The sequence below is a fragment of the Cyrtonyx montezumae genome, unplaced genomic scaffold (genome assembly GCF_038088225.1).
Source record: "Cyrtonyx montezumae isolate F1298 unplaced genomic scaffold, pur_monq_1.0 scaffold_2, whole genome shotgun sequence".
In the NCBI taxonomy this organism is placed as follows: domain Eukaryota; kingdom Metazoa; phylum Chordata; class Aves; order Galliformes; family Odontophoridae; genus Cyrtonyx; species Cyrtonyx montezumae.
In genome coordinates this window covers 47,450,238-47,468,927 of record NW_027071936.1, presented here as the reverse complement: position 1 = coordinate 47,468,927, position 18,690 = coordinate 47,450,238, and the positions used below count along the sequence as shown (strand labels likewise).

At 43.2% G+C, this 18,690-nt stretch overlaps 2 protein-coding genes across 2 annotated transcripts; one reads left to right on the top strand and one right to left on the bottom strand.

Annotated features, from left to right (window-relative positions):
- Positions 1-826: 826 nt before the first annotated feature.
- On the bottom strand, positions 827-5,405 carry RPL9 (ribosomal protein L9). The gene is made up of 7 exons (XM_065737133.1): positions 5,371-5,405; positions 4,976-5,022; positions 4,776-4,891; positions 3,844-3,939; positions 3,416-3,548; positions 1,252-1,332; positions 827-959 (listed from the first exon to the last, which is right to left on the bottom strand). The coding sequence occupies exons 2-7, from the start codon at positions 5,019-5,021 to the stop codon at positions 853-855; spliced, it is 579 nt and encodes a 192-aa protein (XP_065593205.1). The 5' UTR covers position 5,022; positions 5,371-5,405; the 3' UTR covers positions 827-852.
- On the top strand, positions 5,199-14,236 carry LIAS (lipoic acid synthetase). The gene is made up of 11 exons (XM_065736197.1): positions 5,199-5,627; positions 6,171-6,343; positions 6,956-7,049; positions 7,823-7,903; positions 8,139-8,295; positions 9,388-9,445; positions 10,622-10,750; positions 11,026-11,171; positions 12,162-12,232; positions 12,664-12,775; positions 13,690-14,236. The coding sequence occupies exons 1-11, from the start codon at positions 5,199-5,201 to the stop codon at positions 13,740-13,742; spliced, it is 1,503 nt and encodes a 500-aa protein (XP_065592269.1). The 3' UTR covers positions 13,743-14,236.
- The last annotated feature ends 4,454 nt before the right edge of the window (positions 14,237-18,690 follow it).

The window sequence follows — 18,690 nt, the reverse complement described above, 5'->3', positions numbered from 1 at the left end:
TTCACTTCATCAGGATCCTCTGTCTGGCTCAAAAGGCACACGTTTATCTTAAATGCAACTCAGCCTGTCTCATCCTACACAAGTTATTTTCTTATACCACATCTGGAACCATACATATCTGAAATGCATCAAATTCCTCTAGTTAAAATTCTTAAACCAACACCAAATGCTTGTGCTCAATGCCACTAACAAGCTTACACTGACAACTATTTGTCACTCTGACTTTTGTTTACAGGCATTTACATAAACTATGCAGAAGACCCTACCATATGAAGGGTTATCCTTTTTTTTTTTGTTACTTAATTTAGAGAGAAAAAATAAAAGGAAAGCCAGTGTATAACTAGAAAGAGCTTTAGTCTAAGAAAAGTTTTCTCTGTAAATAACTGGAAATTGCTCTTTCATCCCCAGTCAGTTGGTTTTCAGTTCTCAACTGTCATCAGAACTAGCATTCACGCTATAGAAATACTACACTTCGGTTAGATGTTTATCCCAACTGCAGCATAAAACAATGTTATTAGAGATATTAAGTTGCTGCCAAGTGATATGAAGTTTCAGAATATAAAGAAGCTTTATAAAACTCCATCCCTGTAGTGATAAACCACTGTCCTTTTGAAATAGTAAGACTTTGTCACGCCCCAGTTCAAGTCACCATCTCCAGACATTTGCTTCTCACACACACTATCTCACATTCCTACTGCTCCCAGCTCCCACATTCTCTAAGTCAGACTTTAAGATGCAAGCTAAGGAGCCATGCTTGTCCTCAGGATGAGGTGAACACACCTGACAAACACAGCATATTAATGTACAGAACAATGCCAATCCATGTAGGATGACACCGACCTGCTAAGAGTTTTACTCATCTGCCTGCTGTACTGTTCCTTTCTCAGAGACGTAGATTCCGTCCAAGAATTTCCTGATATCTTTGTTCTTGACTGTAGTGGCTTGCTGGATCAAGGCAGCTGTGAACAAAACAAAACCACTAGTGTAAGAGATCCAAGCACAGAGCATCTCCAGTACTTCCACGAAGAAAATTATCACTTGGAGAAGGGAATTATCAACTTGAAATCACATGAGTTCTCAATAAAAAAGAATGCATTTCACTCAGCCTATCTTGGGAACATGGGGCAAAAACACCTGAGTTGTCATTTACTTCAGCATTGAATAAAAAAGACAGAAATAGTTTGCTAAACTGATATCACCTGATAAACCTGACCACATCACGACATTTTCCCTTGCAACCACTTCACAAACCTGAATTGGAGACCAATTCAATGTCATTCCCTTCAAGGATCAGCTCATCTTTCTGGGCTTGAGATACTGCACAGGAAACACCTACAGAAAGGAAAAGGCACACACTCGTTACCAGTGCATACAATAAGCACGTACTGAAGATCCAGCACTCAGGTCCCAATTCGTGGATCCAGGCTCTTCTTAACTCTAAATAATAAATGAGCCTCTACAACTTTAAACAGCCCTCCCAAAACCCTTCCAAGATTATTGGAACTGTTGGGAGAGGACACGCAAAGATTACTTGCTTTCAATCCAGATCACAACTGGCACGTTACTGAATTACAGCACTAATCACCAACACAGTGCATAAGCTGGAGAATGTGCCAACATAACTGTCAGCTAGGTGGTGCCATTTTCTACATTCTTACCTTCATGAACAAAACCAGATACAAACCATGCTCAAGCCACTGAAAAATAACCCTGTCTTCCACCACGTTAAGCACCACGTGTATAAAAGAAACAATGGAAACATTTCTAAGGGACAAGCACTACCGCAGTTAGGAATCTAACAGAAAATTTCCACTTGCAAATAAAGTATCACAAGTATAGATTCTACAGCTTGATTTGCTTAGTAAGTGGGTGTTAAGCTAACACTTCACTAACACAAGTATAGATTCTACAGCTTGATCACAAGTATAGATTCTACAGCTTGATTTGCTTAGTAAGTGGGTGTTAAGCTAACACTTCACTAACACCTATCTTTGAATAAAATGCTGATTTAAAGAAAATTAAGTACAGCAGTCAAGCTCACATTTAATGCTATGCCGTAAACGGCAAAGCCCCTGTTATCAACTCCACATGGTCTGATGCTTCACCTACATGCACTCAGAAATGCCATCTGTCACAGACACACCTTCATCAGCAGTGGAAGTATAAAAAAATAATCTGGAAAATCTCAAGACAACTGTGTTTCTGAAATGTGTTATATGCTCCCACCTTTTTTTTTTCCCCCTCCATAGTTTGTAACAACGTTAATGACTGGTTCAATTGTCTTGGTGTCTGCTGACTTCCTACTTACTGAAGATCTCCAGTACTTTAGTAGGCAGAGATCCCTCTTAATGTGACACGTCTACTTGAGGCAGGACCACAATTGCCTCCAGTGTGGTATGAGGTGCCCTGTACCCAATCACAGTTCAGTTGTACTCCTTTGACCAATAACTGGCTATGTTTGAGAGCTCTGGGACATTTCAAGGTGCTAACTCCAATACACTTGGGTAACAAAGTGTGCCTGTGAACTCAAATGTTCCCATTTTCTGCATAACACTTCCAGCAGCAGTTTGAAAATGAGCGATTACTCAGAAAAACAGAGACAGTCCCAAGGTCCCATCCACACACTGCTCCAGGTACCACAGGATCATATAATAGTTTCATTTGGGCTCTACTCTTTGCCAGGTATGAAACTGTCCGAGCCTGGGTTCAGGCTGGATATATTTCTTCTGAGAAAGAGTGGTGAGGAATTGTAACATGCTGCCCATGAAGCACTGCAGTCTCTGGCCCCGGTGCTGCTTAAGGAAAGGATAGATGTTCTCATTAGGGACATGGTTTAGTTGTCAATATTGGTGGTAGGTTGGACTAGACAATCTTAAGAGAATTTTTCCAACCATAAAGATTGTATGATTCCTTGTAAAAGCTTAACAAGGTCCTTTAGATGTTTGCCTTGTTAGGCTTCTTGCTAAATCCCAAGTACACAGAGCTAACGGCTAAGATGAAAACTGAGATATGCTCCTAGCTAATTACAAAATTAAAATAAAACTCTTTAAATGTGTGTGAAATTAGATGACTTACAACATTTAAAACAGAAACACCGTTCTAAAATTGAGCACCAGAAATTTACACTAACGAACACTGCAAAGATCTAACAACAATGAAATTAACACTGGGATCATCAACTCCTACTGCAATAACTAGCTTTAAATTTTACGTTACCAAGGATACATTACAAAACTGTTCTTAACCATAACTCTAAACAGCAGTAAATGCATTATAAGGTCACCTAAATTCAGACAGACTGAAAAATGCAGCTTTCAGTAAATCTTCCACTCTTGCTATCAGTGGCAGTACTGAAAGGAAATACTTCAGAAGCTCCTGTTAGAAATAGCCAAGTACAGCACCTGGATGCACTCACCTGGCCTCATGCGCACCCTGCGAATGTACTTCTCCCCCAGAAAGTTTCGGATCTCCACAAGTGAGCCATTATCCTGTATAACTACATTAATTGGGAAGTGAGCGTACACCGACCTCATCTTGTAACGGAAGCCCTAGGATAAAGGACATCAGCAAATCACAACACAGCCAGAAAGGAGAACAGACTCATCAAGCTCACGGGGTAAATTTAAGAATGAAATATACTGAAGACAGTTTCCCAGTAAGGACAAGACACTGAGCCCAAGAAACTTCCTTATTGTTCGTGTCTTCCTCCACCTGACGTCCAAAGAGAAAAAAAGAAAAGCTGCACACATACACATGCAATAACTGATACGCTTAGAAAAGCTCTCATTCAAGTAAAAGCCTGCTCACTTTTGCCCCAAAATGCCATTTCAAAATAAAACTCACCAGCGTGACACCCTTTATCATGTTCTGCACATGGCTGCAGATTGTACGAACTGTCGCCAGCTCCTTTCTGTTACCCCACCACTTGTCAACACGCAGCTACGCAGAAAGAAATAACAACAAAGCTATGTTACATTCCAGTACTATAAATAAAGTGGTTTTGTGACAAATTGAGAATGAGAAATTCAGGTAAACTATTAAAAGTAGAAAAATATTTCATTTCTTTGAAAGACTGTTAAATGCCCACAGAGCTCCAGCCTCGTCATGAACCTCCAATGCACAAGTTTTCTTCTTTTTTCTTCTTCCTTTTGTCCCATCAGTAACAAACCTCCAGAGAATCTAGGACAGCCAGACCAGGAAGGTTACTAAGCCTTAACTGAGAGGATGTGGTATCCAACTCTATATGCTAAACTAGATGTTCTGATGTCAGTCTACTTACGCAAGCTATCAGTTTTCTCAATTACACAGAGATAGGATCCAGAGCTCTTCTGACAGTAAAAACCTACTAGAAGTTACCAAAATTGGTCATTTTTTCCTTTTTTTTTTCCTTGAAAACCCTAACACCATGTGAAAACATTACTCACCTATCAGAGAATCATCCCTCTCGACGTAACTTGCCAATTCTAAAAACTAAATGCTCTGAATTACTTTTACCCAATTAAAACATGCCAGGCTATAAAACAGCATACAACAGATAAGCCTCTTCCCAACAATTACAACTGCGATTACACAGGAAAACCATCAAAGTCATTGCAAGATAGAAAGGAACTTCAGGACTGCCATGGAGCCCAAGAAGACCAACTTCTCCCAGAAAACATAAAGAAACTCATTTGCAGAGAAAAAGACAACCAGAAAGCACCTGGTTGCAGTTCCTACACTCTTCCAGGCCTTTAAACTGGTCGTGCCACTCCATGGGCAATGAGAGAAACACTCACCTTCCTGCGCTTCTTTCCCAGGAGGGACAGCTCCACATTGATGTGGTTGAAGTCTCTCCGCAGAGTCCCCCGAGGACCCTTCACGATGACGGTGCGGCCCTTCAGGGACACGGTGACTGCAATCCGAGCACAGACAAACGCACACGTTACCGCTGCGAGGCCGGCAGCAGGACGGGCCTCCCAGGAGCACGCCCACATACCTTGTTCGGGGATGTCCACGGTCTGGTTGCTGAGGATGGTCTTCATTCTGCAAACGACAACCACACGCTAAAGGCCGAGAGGAAAAGCCCATTGTACCCTGCGGGCCGCAACGGCGGAGCCACGGGGGCTCCCGACCCTCTACCGCCGCCGCCCGCACGCAGCCCCTATAAGGAGGGCTCCCGAGGTCCCCACAGCGCGGCCCGGCCTACACCCGTGGCGGGGATGGGGGGACGCCGGAGAAAGCGCCATCCCGGCGGCTTCCCCGCTCGGGCCGCGCTCAGATCGCGGCAGCGGTGCTACCGCAGCTCCGGGAACCCGCCCGCAGCGCGGCGGGGCGACGCGGGGCCCGACCGCCGCAGATGGTGCCGGATGCGGCCGCCGGGCCTCGGCTCACCTGGCAGCGGGCGGCGCCGAAAGGGGCGGTGCGTGACGTCACCACGCTCTTGTAGCCGGGCGCGGGCTACTGACGTCATCGCGCCGGGGCCGCCGTCTGAGAGGCGAGAGCAGAAGAGCCCCGACGCGCGCGAACGGCCGAGCGCCGAGAGCGTCGAGCGGGGCGGCGGCGGTGGTGGGCGTCACTATGTCGCTGCTGCCCGCGGGATGCCGCGGTGCCGCCGTCGCCGCACGGCGTCTGCCGCCACCGCTGCTGGGGCGCCGCGTACGGGTGGGTGGGCGCCGCGGCCGGGAGAGCGCTTGCGCGGCTGAGGGCTCCGCCGGTGGTTGGGTTAAAGGCGCGGGGCGGCCTCACACGGAGGGGTCTCGGCAATGGCCATAAATAGCTGAGCGGAGGGAGTGGGGCCGGTAGGGCCGGGCTGTTCTTGGTGGTGCCTGGGGTGCTGCGTTTCTCTCGCTGAGGTCGGTTTCACATTGAACTAGTACGTTTCTGTAACCGACTTGACAGTTTATGTCTAAATCTCAGTCTTAGCCTCAAAAGCAGAACTTAGTCCATAAGGTGATACTTGTATCAATAACTGATTATTTAGCTTGATACTAAGATATCTGGGAGTAGATTGTTCTTTTTCTCTGTCTTCCATGATGTAAAGAGAATATATGTGTTTAGCATAAATGCAGGCTAGTGCAAAGTCTGTATCAGAGTGTAAAACCACCAAAAGGACTAATGGTTCTTTAATATAAAACAATAATTGATTTATAATTTAGTAAATCATAATTTGTTGCTTTTTTTTTTTTTTTTAGGTGTCAGATTGCCACGTGTGTAACCAGTATGGAACGTCAAGTTCTTTGCCTGAAGAGACAAAAAAACTCCTCCAAAATGGACCAGGCTTACAAGACTTTGTATCTGGAGATTTGGCAGACAAGAGTACGTGGGCTGAGTATAAAGGCAATTTAAAGCGTCAGAAAGGAGAAAGGTAAATGTAATTAGAAACTACTGGAGTTGCTTCCATGCAGTTTCTTGCATGTATTAACTACAGAGTATACACAGTGTCCTTTTACTGAATTCTGTTGTATTGGCTTGCCAATTTGATTTCTCATAGGAAAAACCCAGTGTTAACTTTGAATATGTGACAAAACTTTAAGATATGGTGTTTTCTCACTTGAGTGCTTGTGCTGTACCAAACTATAAATGGACACAGTGCAGAATAAGTTAAAAAATACTTGAAATGAAGTATATTTCCTCTTATACATTTGATCAGGCTTCTTGATAGTTGTGTAATTTACATTGTCATTAATTGTTGCATTCCTTACTATTGTACTAAGAAATCCCATCACTACAGTTAATGATCTTAAGCCTTCCTAGGACAACCAATTTCTACTTTTGAATACTGGGATGGTGATAAGTATGGAAGGGAGAAGTCCGTTATGACCACAAGTGATATTAATTCCTGTCACTGAGCTGTATCAGTATTCAGGGAACCCTTCCTCACTGGGATATGGAATGCATGGCAGTGGATATATGAAATTAATGGAAACTTACCATGTAAATAATTATTAATGTTTACATTTGTTTGATTTTTGTTTAGGCTACGACTTCCTCCATGGCTGAAAACAGAGATTCCCATGGGCAAGAATTACAATAAACTGAAAAATACCTTGAGAAGTTTAAATCTGCACACGGTAAATCTAGTATCAAACCAAGTTTTCTTGTAGAAATGACAATGGTTTTTTGTTTGTATGTCTGCTTTTGTGGAGGGCAGGTAGAAATTACATCTTGCATGGTCTTTGATACTGAACTCAAACCTAGTGCTGATTTGTTTTTTCTTTTTCATTTTTAAGGGTAAAATTTACCACAGGCAAAAATGAAAAAGAGTAGAGAATTCTATGTTTTTTCTGCTGTGATTTTAAATATTGGTATTTACTGCTTGCATCATCAAGGAGATTTGAAGATGCTAATTGTGACTATTGGTAATGGAAATGCACGCAGCTTCAGAGTCATATACATATTTTGCAGGAAAAAGAATTGTAGAAATTTCCGTTTGATTAAATATACCCACAAGATGATGAAAAAAAAAGTGGTAGGTGTGCATGAAGAGCTTTTTTTTCTGTGTGGTTGTCTGGTTTGTGGCGTTTTTTGGTTTTTTTTTTTTTTGGAGCAAGAGTTATCATGGTTCTTGTGAATATAGTATCTTGTGAGATTTGTACATTTAAAATGCTGATGACAATTTGTGCTAATAAGGCAGTTACTCAGCTGAGCAGTTGTTGGCTCTGGGCTTAGTCAGTAGAGGTAAAGAATGGAAATGGATGCTAGGAAGCAATTATTTTCTTCCTAGCTGTGCTGCTGACTTAATATATAAGAACATATAACTGTTAATCTCATTTATCACAGATGGAATTAGGATTATTTGTAAGCTAGTGCTGAATATAGTACATTACTGTCTGTTTAATTTCAGGTATGTGAGGAAGCACGTTGCCCCAACATTGGGGAATGCTGGGGGGGTGGTGAATATGCTACAGCTACAGCTACTATTATGGTAAGCCATCAACTATTTCTCAAGTACTGTATTGCTCTTTGAGGTGTTTGTAGCATATTATTGGATATGTGGCAATCTCTGCTGAAGTGGTGTGGGTTGTATGTGAAATGTACAGGAAATCACTGTCCTCATCTCTTTAGTACCGAGATGGTCTCACATAGCATATGCAGCTGTTTCTTGGATGAGCAATAGTCATGTGTAAAATGTAAATGCAGGAATGCCTTTTTTATTCCAGCTGATGGGAGACACCTGCACTAGAGGTTGCAGATTTTGTTCAGTGAAGACAGCGAAAAATCCACCTCCACTGGATCCCGATGAGCCTTACAACACTGCAAAAGCTATTGCTGAGTGGGGCTTGGATTACGTTGTACTGACATCCGTGGACAGAGACGGTTCGTATGCTGATACTAATGTCTTCCAGTGTAGGTTCAGTGCACTTGTTGGGAATTCTTCTTTGAAATGAGTCAACAGTGCTGAAACTTCAGGAAGTTTCTACATATTCTTAGTATCTCTCTCTACCTGGTAAAATACAATAGAAGTCACGCTCTGAAAATGATCATTTCCAACCTAAGTTATCTGTGGTCAAATACAACCATCCAACTAACACGATGAGTCCCCTGTTAATACTTGTCCCCACATCCACACAAGTGGTGGACTCCACCCTTCCCCAGGCAGCCTGTCCCAATGCCATTTCACCCTTTCCACCGATAACTTTTCCAGTCACCAGTCTCAACCTCCACTGGCACAACTTGAGGCCAATGCCTCATGTCACCTGAAAAAAGAGACCAGCACCTTCCTCCCTCCAGCCTCCTTTCACATAGTTGTACGTAGCAATGAGATCTAAAAAGGTACAGTAGTTAATAAAATATTGTTAGAACTTTTTTCTTTTCGCAAAGTATATGCGCTATGTTCTACTACTTGATTGAAAAAGAATCCCATTCATACACTGCTATTGCAGAGCTTGTTTCCAAAAGCTACACCTGGAATAAATTATACTGAATACTTTTTGTTCTGTGGTTTTAGTTGCTCTTTTGTGGTGACACCACATACATGAGAAAATCTGTTGTAAGGACTCTTCAGTCTACTTCAGGTGAAAGTCCAGTAGCTTCGAAGTGGCTTATAAGAAAAGAGCAATAATGCTTAATTGGATATGTTTTAGTTTTTTTGTAGGACAGCTTCTCAGATAAAAAACAGAAGTGGGTAAAGTCATTTTTTTTTCTTAGGCTGACAGTGAACCCACAAAAACAAGTGAATATGGAATAAACGTTCAAAGTCTGCTCTAAATGATATTTAGTCTGTGTGTAGAGTGAGGCTTGGTAGAGTATCTGTTGCAAACCTTTGGCATAAGCAGTGTGATGAGTTTTATCTTTGACTAACAACTAAATTAGTTCAGATTTGTGACTCTGCATTTTTTTATGTCTCTGCTAATAAGTGAACGCATTTCTTGAACAGAAAGGTTAACTGAATAATTGAAATGCTTCCAGATATGCCTGATGGTGGAGCAGAACACTTTGCCAAGACAGTCTCCCATCTGAAAGAAAGGTACATAAATCACGTGTTACTGTTGTTATTAAAACTTTAGAGTGTGGTATCTTAGTTTCAGCTGGGATGGTATTGTTTTCTTCAGAGGGTCTGGTATGATCCTATGTTTTGGTTCCAGGAGAAAAACAATAACACGTGTTTATAGTTGCCTGCTATTTTTTTTGCCTGTAGCATTGGATAGAGCCAAGGCCATTCTTAGAGAAGGGCCCGCAGAGCTGGGTGGGAACAGAATTAGGACAGCTGACCTAAACTGGCTGAAGGGATGTTCCATGCCATCCAACATCAAGCAGAAGGAGTTCTGAAGGGGTGGGAGTTCATCTCGCTCTCTTCTGCTACTTGGGGGCTAGCTGGCCGTCAGTCAGGAAGTGATAAGCAATTGCTTCTGCATCACTTGTCATATACATATATGTATTTATCCTAATTATTATCCTTTTTATCCTAGTGAACGGTTTTATCTCAACCCATGAGTTCTACTTTGTTGGTTTTTATTCAGTTCTTTCCCCCATCCCACTGGGAGTGCAGGAGTGAGCAAACCACTGCGTGGTGCTGAGCTGCCTGCCAGCTTAAATCGCAGCACGTGTTATGGCATGGAGGTCACAATTGCCTTTAGCTGGATTATTTCAGGGGCCATACAAATAGAAAAGCGTGCCTTCAGCTTGTTTGTGTGCCCTTTTTTCCCCACTATTCATATTTTTGGTATAATGGTCCAAGGGTATTTTGAGTTGGAATGCATTTCTAGTTTAGCTTGGGTTTATTTAAAGCTAAACCCTGGATTTTTTTCCTTTTTTTGACCACGTGTCAGGTCAGAAATACATCTCTGTATTTCAGAGCTATTAAATAGTATTCAAAACCTTGTGCATTAACCTGTGACCAACACAAAAATATCACAGCTAGACAGCAAATGTGAAAGACTGTAAAGAACGCTTTGACCTTCATTCTGTTTCAGCTCACATCAGTGAGATCAGGAATTAAACACATTATGTTTTGTTTGAACAAAAAAGCAACATCAGTATTTGCAGAAATCTGCTGTTTTAGCTGTATATTCCCCCCATTAGCTTCACTCTGCTTTGTCAGAGTGTCATTGCTTCGGTTACGTTTGGTTCTTGCTCCCCTGAACGTTTACCAACAGTGATAACAAGCCCGCGGAAGTGCTCATCTCCAGTTTCTGTTTTTCAGGAACTCCAAAATTCTCGTGGAATGCCTTACTCCCGATTTTCGAGGGGACCTTAACGCGGTGGAGAAGGTAGCGCTGTCGGGGCTGGATGTGTACGCCCACAACGTGGAAACGGTTCCAGAATTACAGAGGTAAGCAAGAACAGCGTGTGTAAATGGAAGCGGAACGCAGTGGGAAAGGGGTTTTGTGAAAGGGACGGCCGGGCCGCGCCGGGCTCAGAAATGGCGCGGGGCCGCGGCTCCCAGCATGCCCCGCGCGGCGCCGCCCTGCCCGCCGCCCGCCAGCAGAGGGCGCCCGCGCCCGCGACTCTGGGCCGCCGGGCTGGCGCCGGGGATGTAACGCGACGGAGCTTGCGCGGCGCCTTCAATTCGCCTCTCTTCTGCCCCTCGTGCTGGAAACGTCAAAGGAAAGTCCGCGATCCCCGAGCCAACTTCGAGCAGTCCGTCCGTGTGCTGAAACACGCCAAGGAGGTGCAGCCCCGTGTCGTTTCCAAAACCTCCCTCATGCTGGGGCTGGGCGAGACAGATGAGCAGGTGTTTTCCACGATGAAGTGTGAGTTTTCTTATGTTTTCTTCACAGCTTATTTTTAAGAAAGGTTCTCGGTGGTTAGTGCGTAACTCATAAATCCCACAATGTTTCTCCCATATGCAGCTGAAGGGTTTTCTGCCTGTACTTTGTCCTGTGTACAGTAACCCATATTTAGCATGCAGTGATACAGCCTAGTTTCTCTGGAGCTATATCACATTGGTTCCCACCTAGCTTTCCCCATTCTTTCTGCCCAGCATTTTATACAGAAGTGTGAAGCTCAGCCTCAGGGCTGTTTGCACTGCCATGGATGTTCAGAGCCATTCAGTTACTCTAATCCGGGTAGGAGTCAAAGAACATGTAAATGTGCTGCTATTTAACCCATGTATTACAGAACCGTGTCAGTCTAATCAGAGATTTCAAGGTAATAGTGAGTGCAAATGGTGTAAACAAAACAGTCTTTTCTTCTTATTTCACTTGGGGGCGAGCAGTCCATGTAGCCAGGAGGTACATGGAGCTATTCATGCAGAGTCTGGTCCCTCAGCCATCTCTGTTCAGAGTAGCCACAGCAAAGCACCACCCTTAAGGCTAGCTGACAACTAAGCTGGCAAAAGGTGTTGGCAGCTTCCTTTGGCTATACATCTCCTTAGAAAAGTACTCATAACTTCAGCATTGAAGGCTTTTGAACCAGTAGAGAAGTCCCAGGTGTACATATGTGCATCCATTTTTCCTCAGATGAGGGCTTTGACCTAAAGATGCAGTAAAACAAAAGAAGAGCATGTTGTCTCTGCAGTGAGACAACGACTGCAGTGCAGTGCTATTCTCTACCTCTGAACTAGAGCAGGTCATGCAGCAGCTTGGCTCTCAGAATGAGGTGCACTGCTACTGCTTGTGGAGGTGGCAGGCTCTGTTCAGAGTGAAACCATTGACCCAGGTTCAGCCTTGCAGAGGGTGTTAGCCAGTGCTGACAATCCCTTGTGATACTTAAACCACTAACAAGGACATTTGTTTTTACAGTACTGCGTGAAGCAGGTGTAGATTGTTTGACACTGGGACAATACATGCAACCAACAAAAAGACACCTAAAGGTAAATATGCCTTTGATTTGCAGACTTAAGTATGGTCTGTACCCTGCAGAAAAGTCTTTTTAGAAAGAAAAAAAAAGACTAACTGCAGGCCTGCCCTTGATGCTCCTGCTTCAGCTGCATTTCTTCCTTCTGTAACCTGCCCAGAGCTTGAGTCTCTGTTGTGTTTCTCTGTTTCACTGAAACAACTTGCTAATGAAGAGGTCTGTAGGACTGCATTGTTTCTTCTTACTAACCTGGACAAAAAAGACTTGTGCAAAAGGACCATTTGAAAACAGAGCAAAGAAAATGATGAAGCAACAACTTTCCAGCTGTATCTGTTTTGGAACGTAGTGTTTTGAACTTGAGCTTTAACTGTTTCACGTCACTATGTGCTGTCTTTATTTCATTCTCTTTACATCAAGACTTGATCAAAATGAACTCTTTTCACTCAGGTTGAGGAGTACGTAACGCCTGAAAAATTTAAGTACTGGGAAAAAGTAGGAAACGATCTTGGATTCCATTACACAGCTAGTGGGCCTCTAGTGCGTTCCTCCTATAAAGCAGGTAAATTAATGCTTCTCAGTAACTTCTTTAGGATGTGATATTTGATAGCAGGTTAAATCTGGGAGGTAATAGGCAACAAAGCTCACCTTTTCTCAAGAGCAAATAATGTAGTCATTCTTTTTTTTTTTTTTTACTGTTTACGTTTACTCTCTTCTGTAGTTCATCTCAAGTATGTGTTTGTACAATTGTATGGCTTGTCGACGTAAATAAGCTGACTTTTTGCCAAAATGACCCTGAGCTATGTTTATGCACAAGGCAGGGTTCACATACAGGGTATGCAGACCTCAGTTTTTCCCATTACAATCTGCCACTTGAGGCTTTAATGGAGCCACTTGTTGTTTGTGATGCAATGTTGATGCTGAAGGCAGAATTTATTTGCAGTGCCCTAATTAGACACACTTAAGGCAGTGTTTTTTCTGACAGAGCACTGTGTGTTAAGAAGCAGCTGATGTTAGTGGGACTGTCATGTAGGTGCAGCAGTCTGCTGCTTTTTCCTAAGGAGAAGAGCACAGGAGGATGGTTGGGGGCACCTTGCTGCTCACACTATTTGAAGCAAGGTTTGTTATGGATTTCATTACAAGTTGCTGGTTCTTCATAAAGTAGGAATTAATTTTTGATTAAGTCAATTCACCTCAACCCGTTTGAAAGCACAAAGCACCAGAGGTTTTTCATAACACTGAACATGAAGAACATTCAGATTTGAGGGGATGGATGGTATTGCTTGTTATGTGTCTCTGTCTTTTCAACACAAGCAGCCAGGATGTGTAAAAAGGCAGCTGTGTAGAACTGAATTGCTGCAAAACATTGGTAAGAACAGCCGTACTGTAGAATACAATAGGAACACATTTGGTTTTGCTTCACGTCCTGGAACCACCTGCAAATGACTTCTGGTGCTTTTTTTGCCTTTTGATTAGGTGAATTCTTCTTGAAGAACTTAGTAGAAAAGAGAAAGACGAAAGTCATCTGAAAATGAGAGTGAGCCTATTTAAAGCAGCCAATTCCAAGGATCCTTTTTCAGCACATAATTATACCCAGTTCCAGAAATACAGAAGAGCAGATGGTGGAGGCATGAATAAACTTACTATCTTTCCAGAACATTTTACTCTCACCAAAACACATTATTGTGCCTAACTCCTCCTAGCAATGCTACAACTACGTAGCACTTCCAGCATTGAGTCAGAAGACACTCATTTTGAAAGAGCAAAGCAACTGAGGTAAGCTGAAAACTAATCAGAGGTTTCAGTAAACAGATTTGATCCTACCATCAGTGTTGCTGCTATTAGATAATTCATTAGGATGTCAATAACAGGTACTTTGAAAGGCAGTGAGACCTTGCTGTGTTTTACCATTATCACGTAACACAAGCTTGCAGGAGCTGTGGGAAATAAAGGCATTCTGAAGAAGCATATGCAACAAAGGACCTCATTAGGACTACCTTGAACCACACTGGAGAAATACTGTTAATACTCAAGAAACTGTCTTTTGCCTGCATCTCAAGAAAATTAACTGTGCCATTCTGAGAGGTAATGCTTTTGAGGTGTCCTGAAGTTCATAAGTTCATAAGTTCATAAGGTTGGAAAGGACCTATAAGATCATCTAGTCCAACCATCCTCCTATCACTATCTCTACCCAACTACTAAATTAAGTCCTTAAGCACCTCATCTAAACGCTTCTTGAACAGCGCTAGGGATGGTGCCTCAACCACCTCCCTAGGCAGGCCATTCCAGTGCCTGACCACTCTTTCAGAAAAGAAATGCTTCCTGAGGTCTAATCTAAATCTTCCCTGGCGCAACTTGTGGCCATTCCCTCTCGTCCTGTCATTACTTATCAGGGAGAAGAGGCCTACCCCCTCCTCACCACAACCCCCCTTCAGGAAGTGGTAGAGTGCTATAAGGTCTCCTCTGAGCCTCCTCTTCTCCAGACTAAACAATCCCAGCTCCCTCAGCCGCTCCTCATAAGACTTGTGCTCCAGGCCCCTCACCAGTTTTGTTGCCCTTCTCTGAACACGCTCCAGGGCCTCAATGTCCTTCTTGTAGTGAGGGGCCCAAAACTGAACACAGTACTCGAGGTGCGGCCGCACCAGAGCTGAGTACAGGGGGATGATCACCTCCCTGCTCCTGCTGGCTACACTATTTCTAATACAGGCCAGGATGCTGTTGGCCTTCTTAGCCACCTGTGCACACTGCCGGCTCATGTTGAGCCGAGCATCAACCAACACCCCCAGGTCCTTTTCCTCTCTACATTCTTCAAGCCATTCTGCCCCAAGCCTATAGCATTGCATGGGGTTATTGTGGCCAAAGTGCAGGACCCGGCACTTGGTCTTATTGAACCTCATCCCATTTTGCTCAGCCCAGCTGATCAGCCTATCCAAATCCCTCTGAAGGGCCTCCCTACCCTCAGGCAGTTTGACACATCCTCCCAGCTTTGTGTCATCTGCAAACTTACTGAGGGTACACTCAATTCCCTCATCTAGGTCATCAATAAAGATATTAAACAAGATGGGCCCCAAAACTGACCCTTGGGGGACACCACTCGTTACAGGACGCCAGCTGGACTTAACTCCATTAACCACTACCCTCTGGGCACGGCCCTCCAGCCAGTTCTCCACCCAGAGAAGAGTGAACCTGTCCACACCACGGGCTGCCAGTTTCCTTAGGAGAATACTGTGGGAGACCGTGTCAAAGGCCTTGCTGAAGTCCAGGTAGACTACATCAACAGCCTTTCCCTCATCTACCTGTCTGGTCACCCAGTCATAGAAGGTCATAAAGTCATAGAAGTCATAGAAGAGTGAGCTTCAAGAAGGTAGGGAGTTGAAGAAAGTTAACTTTGTATAGATATCAATTTAAAACAAATGTATGGCTGTTGTAGCAGCAGAGGCAGAGCCACCTTCAGCTTGGGTATGTACGTGACTGTAACAAACCCTACTGCTCTGTACAGATGCTCCTTCAGCATTGAGTGCCCAGATCTGTGCATATGCTGTACTGTAATTCTACTCTGTTGTTGTCTTGGGATTAAAGGGCAGTTCTGTACCCCATCATCTAAGGGCGTGGCAGTTGCACTGGGACTGGGTACCTGCCCCAGGAGACTTGGTGTGAGTGTTAAACCTGAATGCCAGAGAGCAAACTGCACTGTGGCTGAAATGTCAAATCCGTTATGTGCTTATACTAAGTTGAGGCAGAACTGAAGTGTGGCACATGGTACACCAGCAGCTGTACGTTTGTCTTGTCAGTTGTGGTAGCCTCTCCCTGATCATTCTTGCTGTGTTCTGAACAGTAGATGAATTTTTAAAACTAGCTGAAGCTTTCATCTTTATGAAATTGTTGGGAAATACTCCAGGAATTTGTCTAGTTCTAACTCTCCTCATTCTGGTAATCCCGGAGCTGGCTGTAGTACTTGCATACACTTCTGTAGCCTATAGAAAGGAGAGACCCTCCCACCACTCCATGCTCTGCAAGATGTTAGGGTGACAGCTAATTAGCAAGTGTCTCAAACAAAGTCAAACTATGCCACTGAGGCCAGCGTTGCATAATTGTTACTGCACACTTATTACCTATGACTTTCAACAGGAAAAAAAATGCTTCTATAAATAAAGTCTAATGTTATTCCATACAGGAAGTATTTTACCAACTGCTGCTGAGTGCATCAGAAGATGATCTCATGCTTCACACAACTGTCAGCAGGCCCCAACTTATACAAGCACTATAAACCTTCCTCTAATCACATGCTTTGCTAGGGCTTTTAGGGAAAGAAGTCACATTTTGGCTTCATAGATGTATTTTTGTTTCATTTCTGGGAGTCTTTGAGGACCTCTGACAATTTGTTGAAACTTGTATTTTTTGTTGTACATTCTTTTCCTAGTTGAAAAACTGCTTTTACCATTGCCTTGCACCCCTGTTCCCATTTTTTTCTTCTAACTTAATGTTAAAGGCACTGAACACTCAGAGGCTATAGCTGTAAGTTCAGCACTGATTTAATGACTTCTCTGATCTTGTTTCAGAGGAGACTTCATATTTGTGTATTGCAGTATTTGTGAAGCAGCACTTAATCCTGCCTGCCCTTCTTACAGAACTTTACGCCTGCTTGGTCAATTTCCCTTGCACTCAGGAAGACAAACAGTCCTGGCAGTACAATCTCAAAGTTTAGTGGGTAGGGATGGTGATAGGAGTATGGTGACCAGATGATTTTTTTTTAGGTCCTCTCCAACCTAATGTATCTACGAATCTCAAGTCAACACATGCTTTAAGAGAATGACAATTTCTAAAGCATCATTATATCAACCAACAACATATGAAGAAAAACTAAACATGACACAGTTTACTGGAGATTTGCTGCATGTAGTCATGTAAGACTAGATTTTTTTCATTTGATCAGTCAGTAATAGGAGAATAGGGGTGTCCATGACATTCAGCTTGCACTAGCAATTCTCAGCTTGAACTGAGGGGAAAAAAAAGCAGGCAATGAAGACCAATTCCAGTATCGCCAAAGCAATCATAGATAACACATTATTTCCCACATTGTCTGACACTTCATTTTGAATTTCAGTTGTCAAGCATTGTAGCGTACTATAAATTCATCCCTTGAAGTCTTGTTGGGGGTAACACAGAATTATAAACTTGATAGAGATCTCACAGGAACTAACTGCTCTTACACTGCTCCATGTCAAACCTGTGTTTGCTCTGTTCAGTTGTGGTGTTCTTGGCCATCCTCATTCCAGGAACCAGCACAGTTTAATCTGAACTAAGAGCTGTAATGCGCATACAAAGAAGTAAAAAGAGTACATCATGTCTGGCACTTGGATTTACCACTGTACATCTTGAATGAGACAATTTATGCAGCCCATATGCTACTCGTAGGCTTGTCTTAAGCTGTACTTGCTTCTGCTGTATTCACACTTTAGTGATGAAAAATGGTGTTAAAGTGGGATTGCATTTTATTAAGAAACATAAAAAAAATTAGAGCACAGAAATCCATCACTCATTACACAATTCTCATCAAGAACTGCATTCTATAAGGACCCCATAGGCACAAACTCAATAGCACTTAACTCCATCTCTTTCGTGCATTTCTCATGAGCACAAGCCTTCAAGAAACAGGAATACAAGTCAACCTCCAACACCACTTCCCTGACAACTGTTCTCTGAAGAGGATGAGTGAGGATGGACATTAATGCAAAAGCTTTTGGTGGTCTCTTCTGGCCTGTGGTAAACTGTGGTAAGGTTCTCTTGCATATGTGCAAGACAGGCCCTGAAATGGTGCTGTACTACCCTGATTATAGTTCTGGGCAAGAGCACTACTTGTCTCCTTGGGCATTAAGGGGGTGCCAACATTACCAACTCACTGTCTCTGGTTCTGCTGGGGTAGTCCAGAAAGATGCCCACATGTACACACTGGATGACCCAGCATTATGGAGTTGGAGTACAAACATTTGCCACACCACTAACACAGGGCAGCCTTTGTTCCAGGTGTTGTATGTAAGCAGCACTAAAGACTTGGGAAGAGGAGACCTCACAATGAAAGATATAAATTTGAGTTTAAGCCTCTAGAATTCCCAGTCATTCTGACAGGCTTCCAATATATTCCTCACAGAAGACTCCTGTGTGTGACACAGCAATATAACTGAGGCGTACTTGCCCAAAGCGATGTAGAAGCCATTGAGGTGCAGGATTTGAGAGCATCCAGCTCAAACATATGGGTGGTACAGCCAAACAGTTAACACTGCCTTGTATTGCCACCACAAATTGTTACATATGTCCCTCAAATGTTCAGAGATCTGTGGTACTGTTAACTATTTACCATGGAAATGCAGGTAACAGTCCTCATTACCAAGACACCGATCTTTTGCTCTCAGTACAGCTACTGACATAGCATACTTGAAAGCACAGCTGCTGCACACATTCCAGAAGTATCCTGTGCCT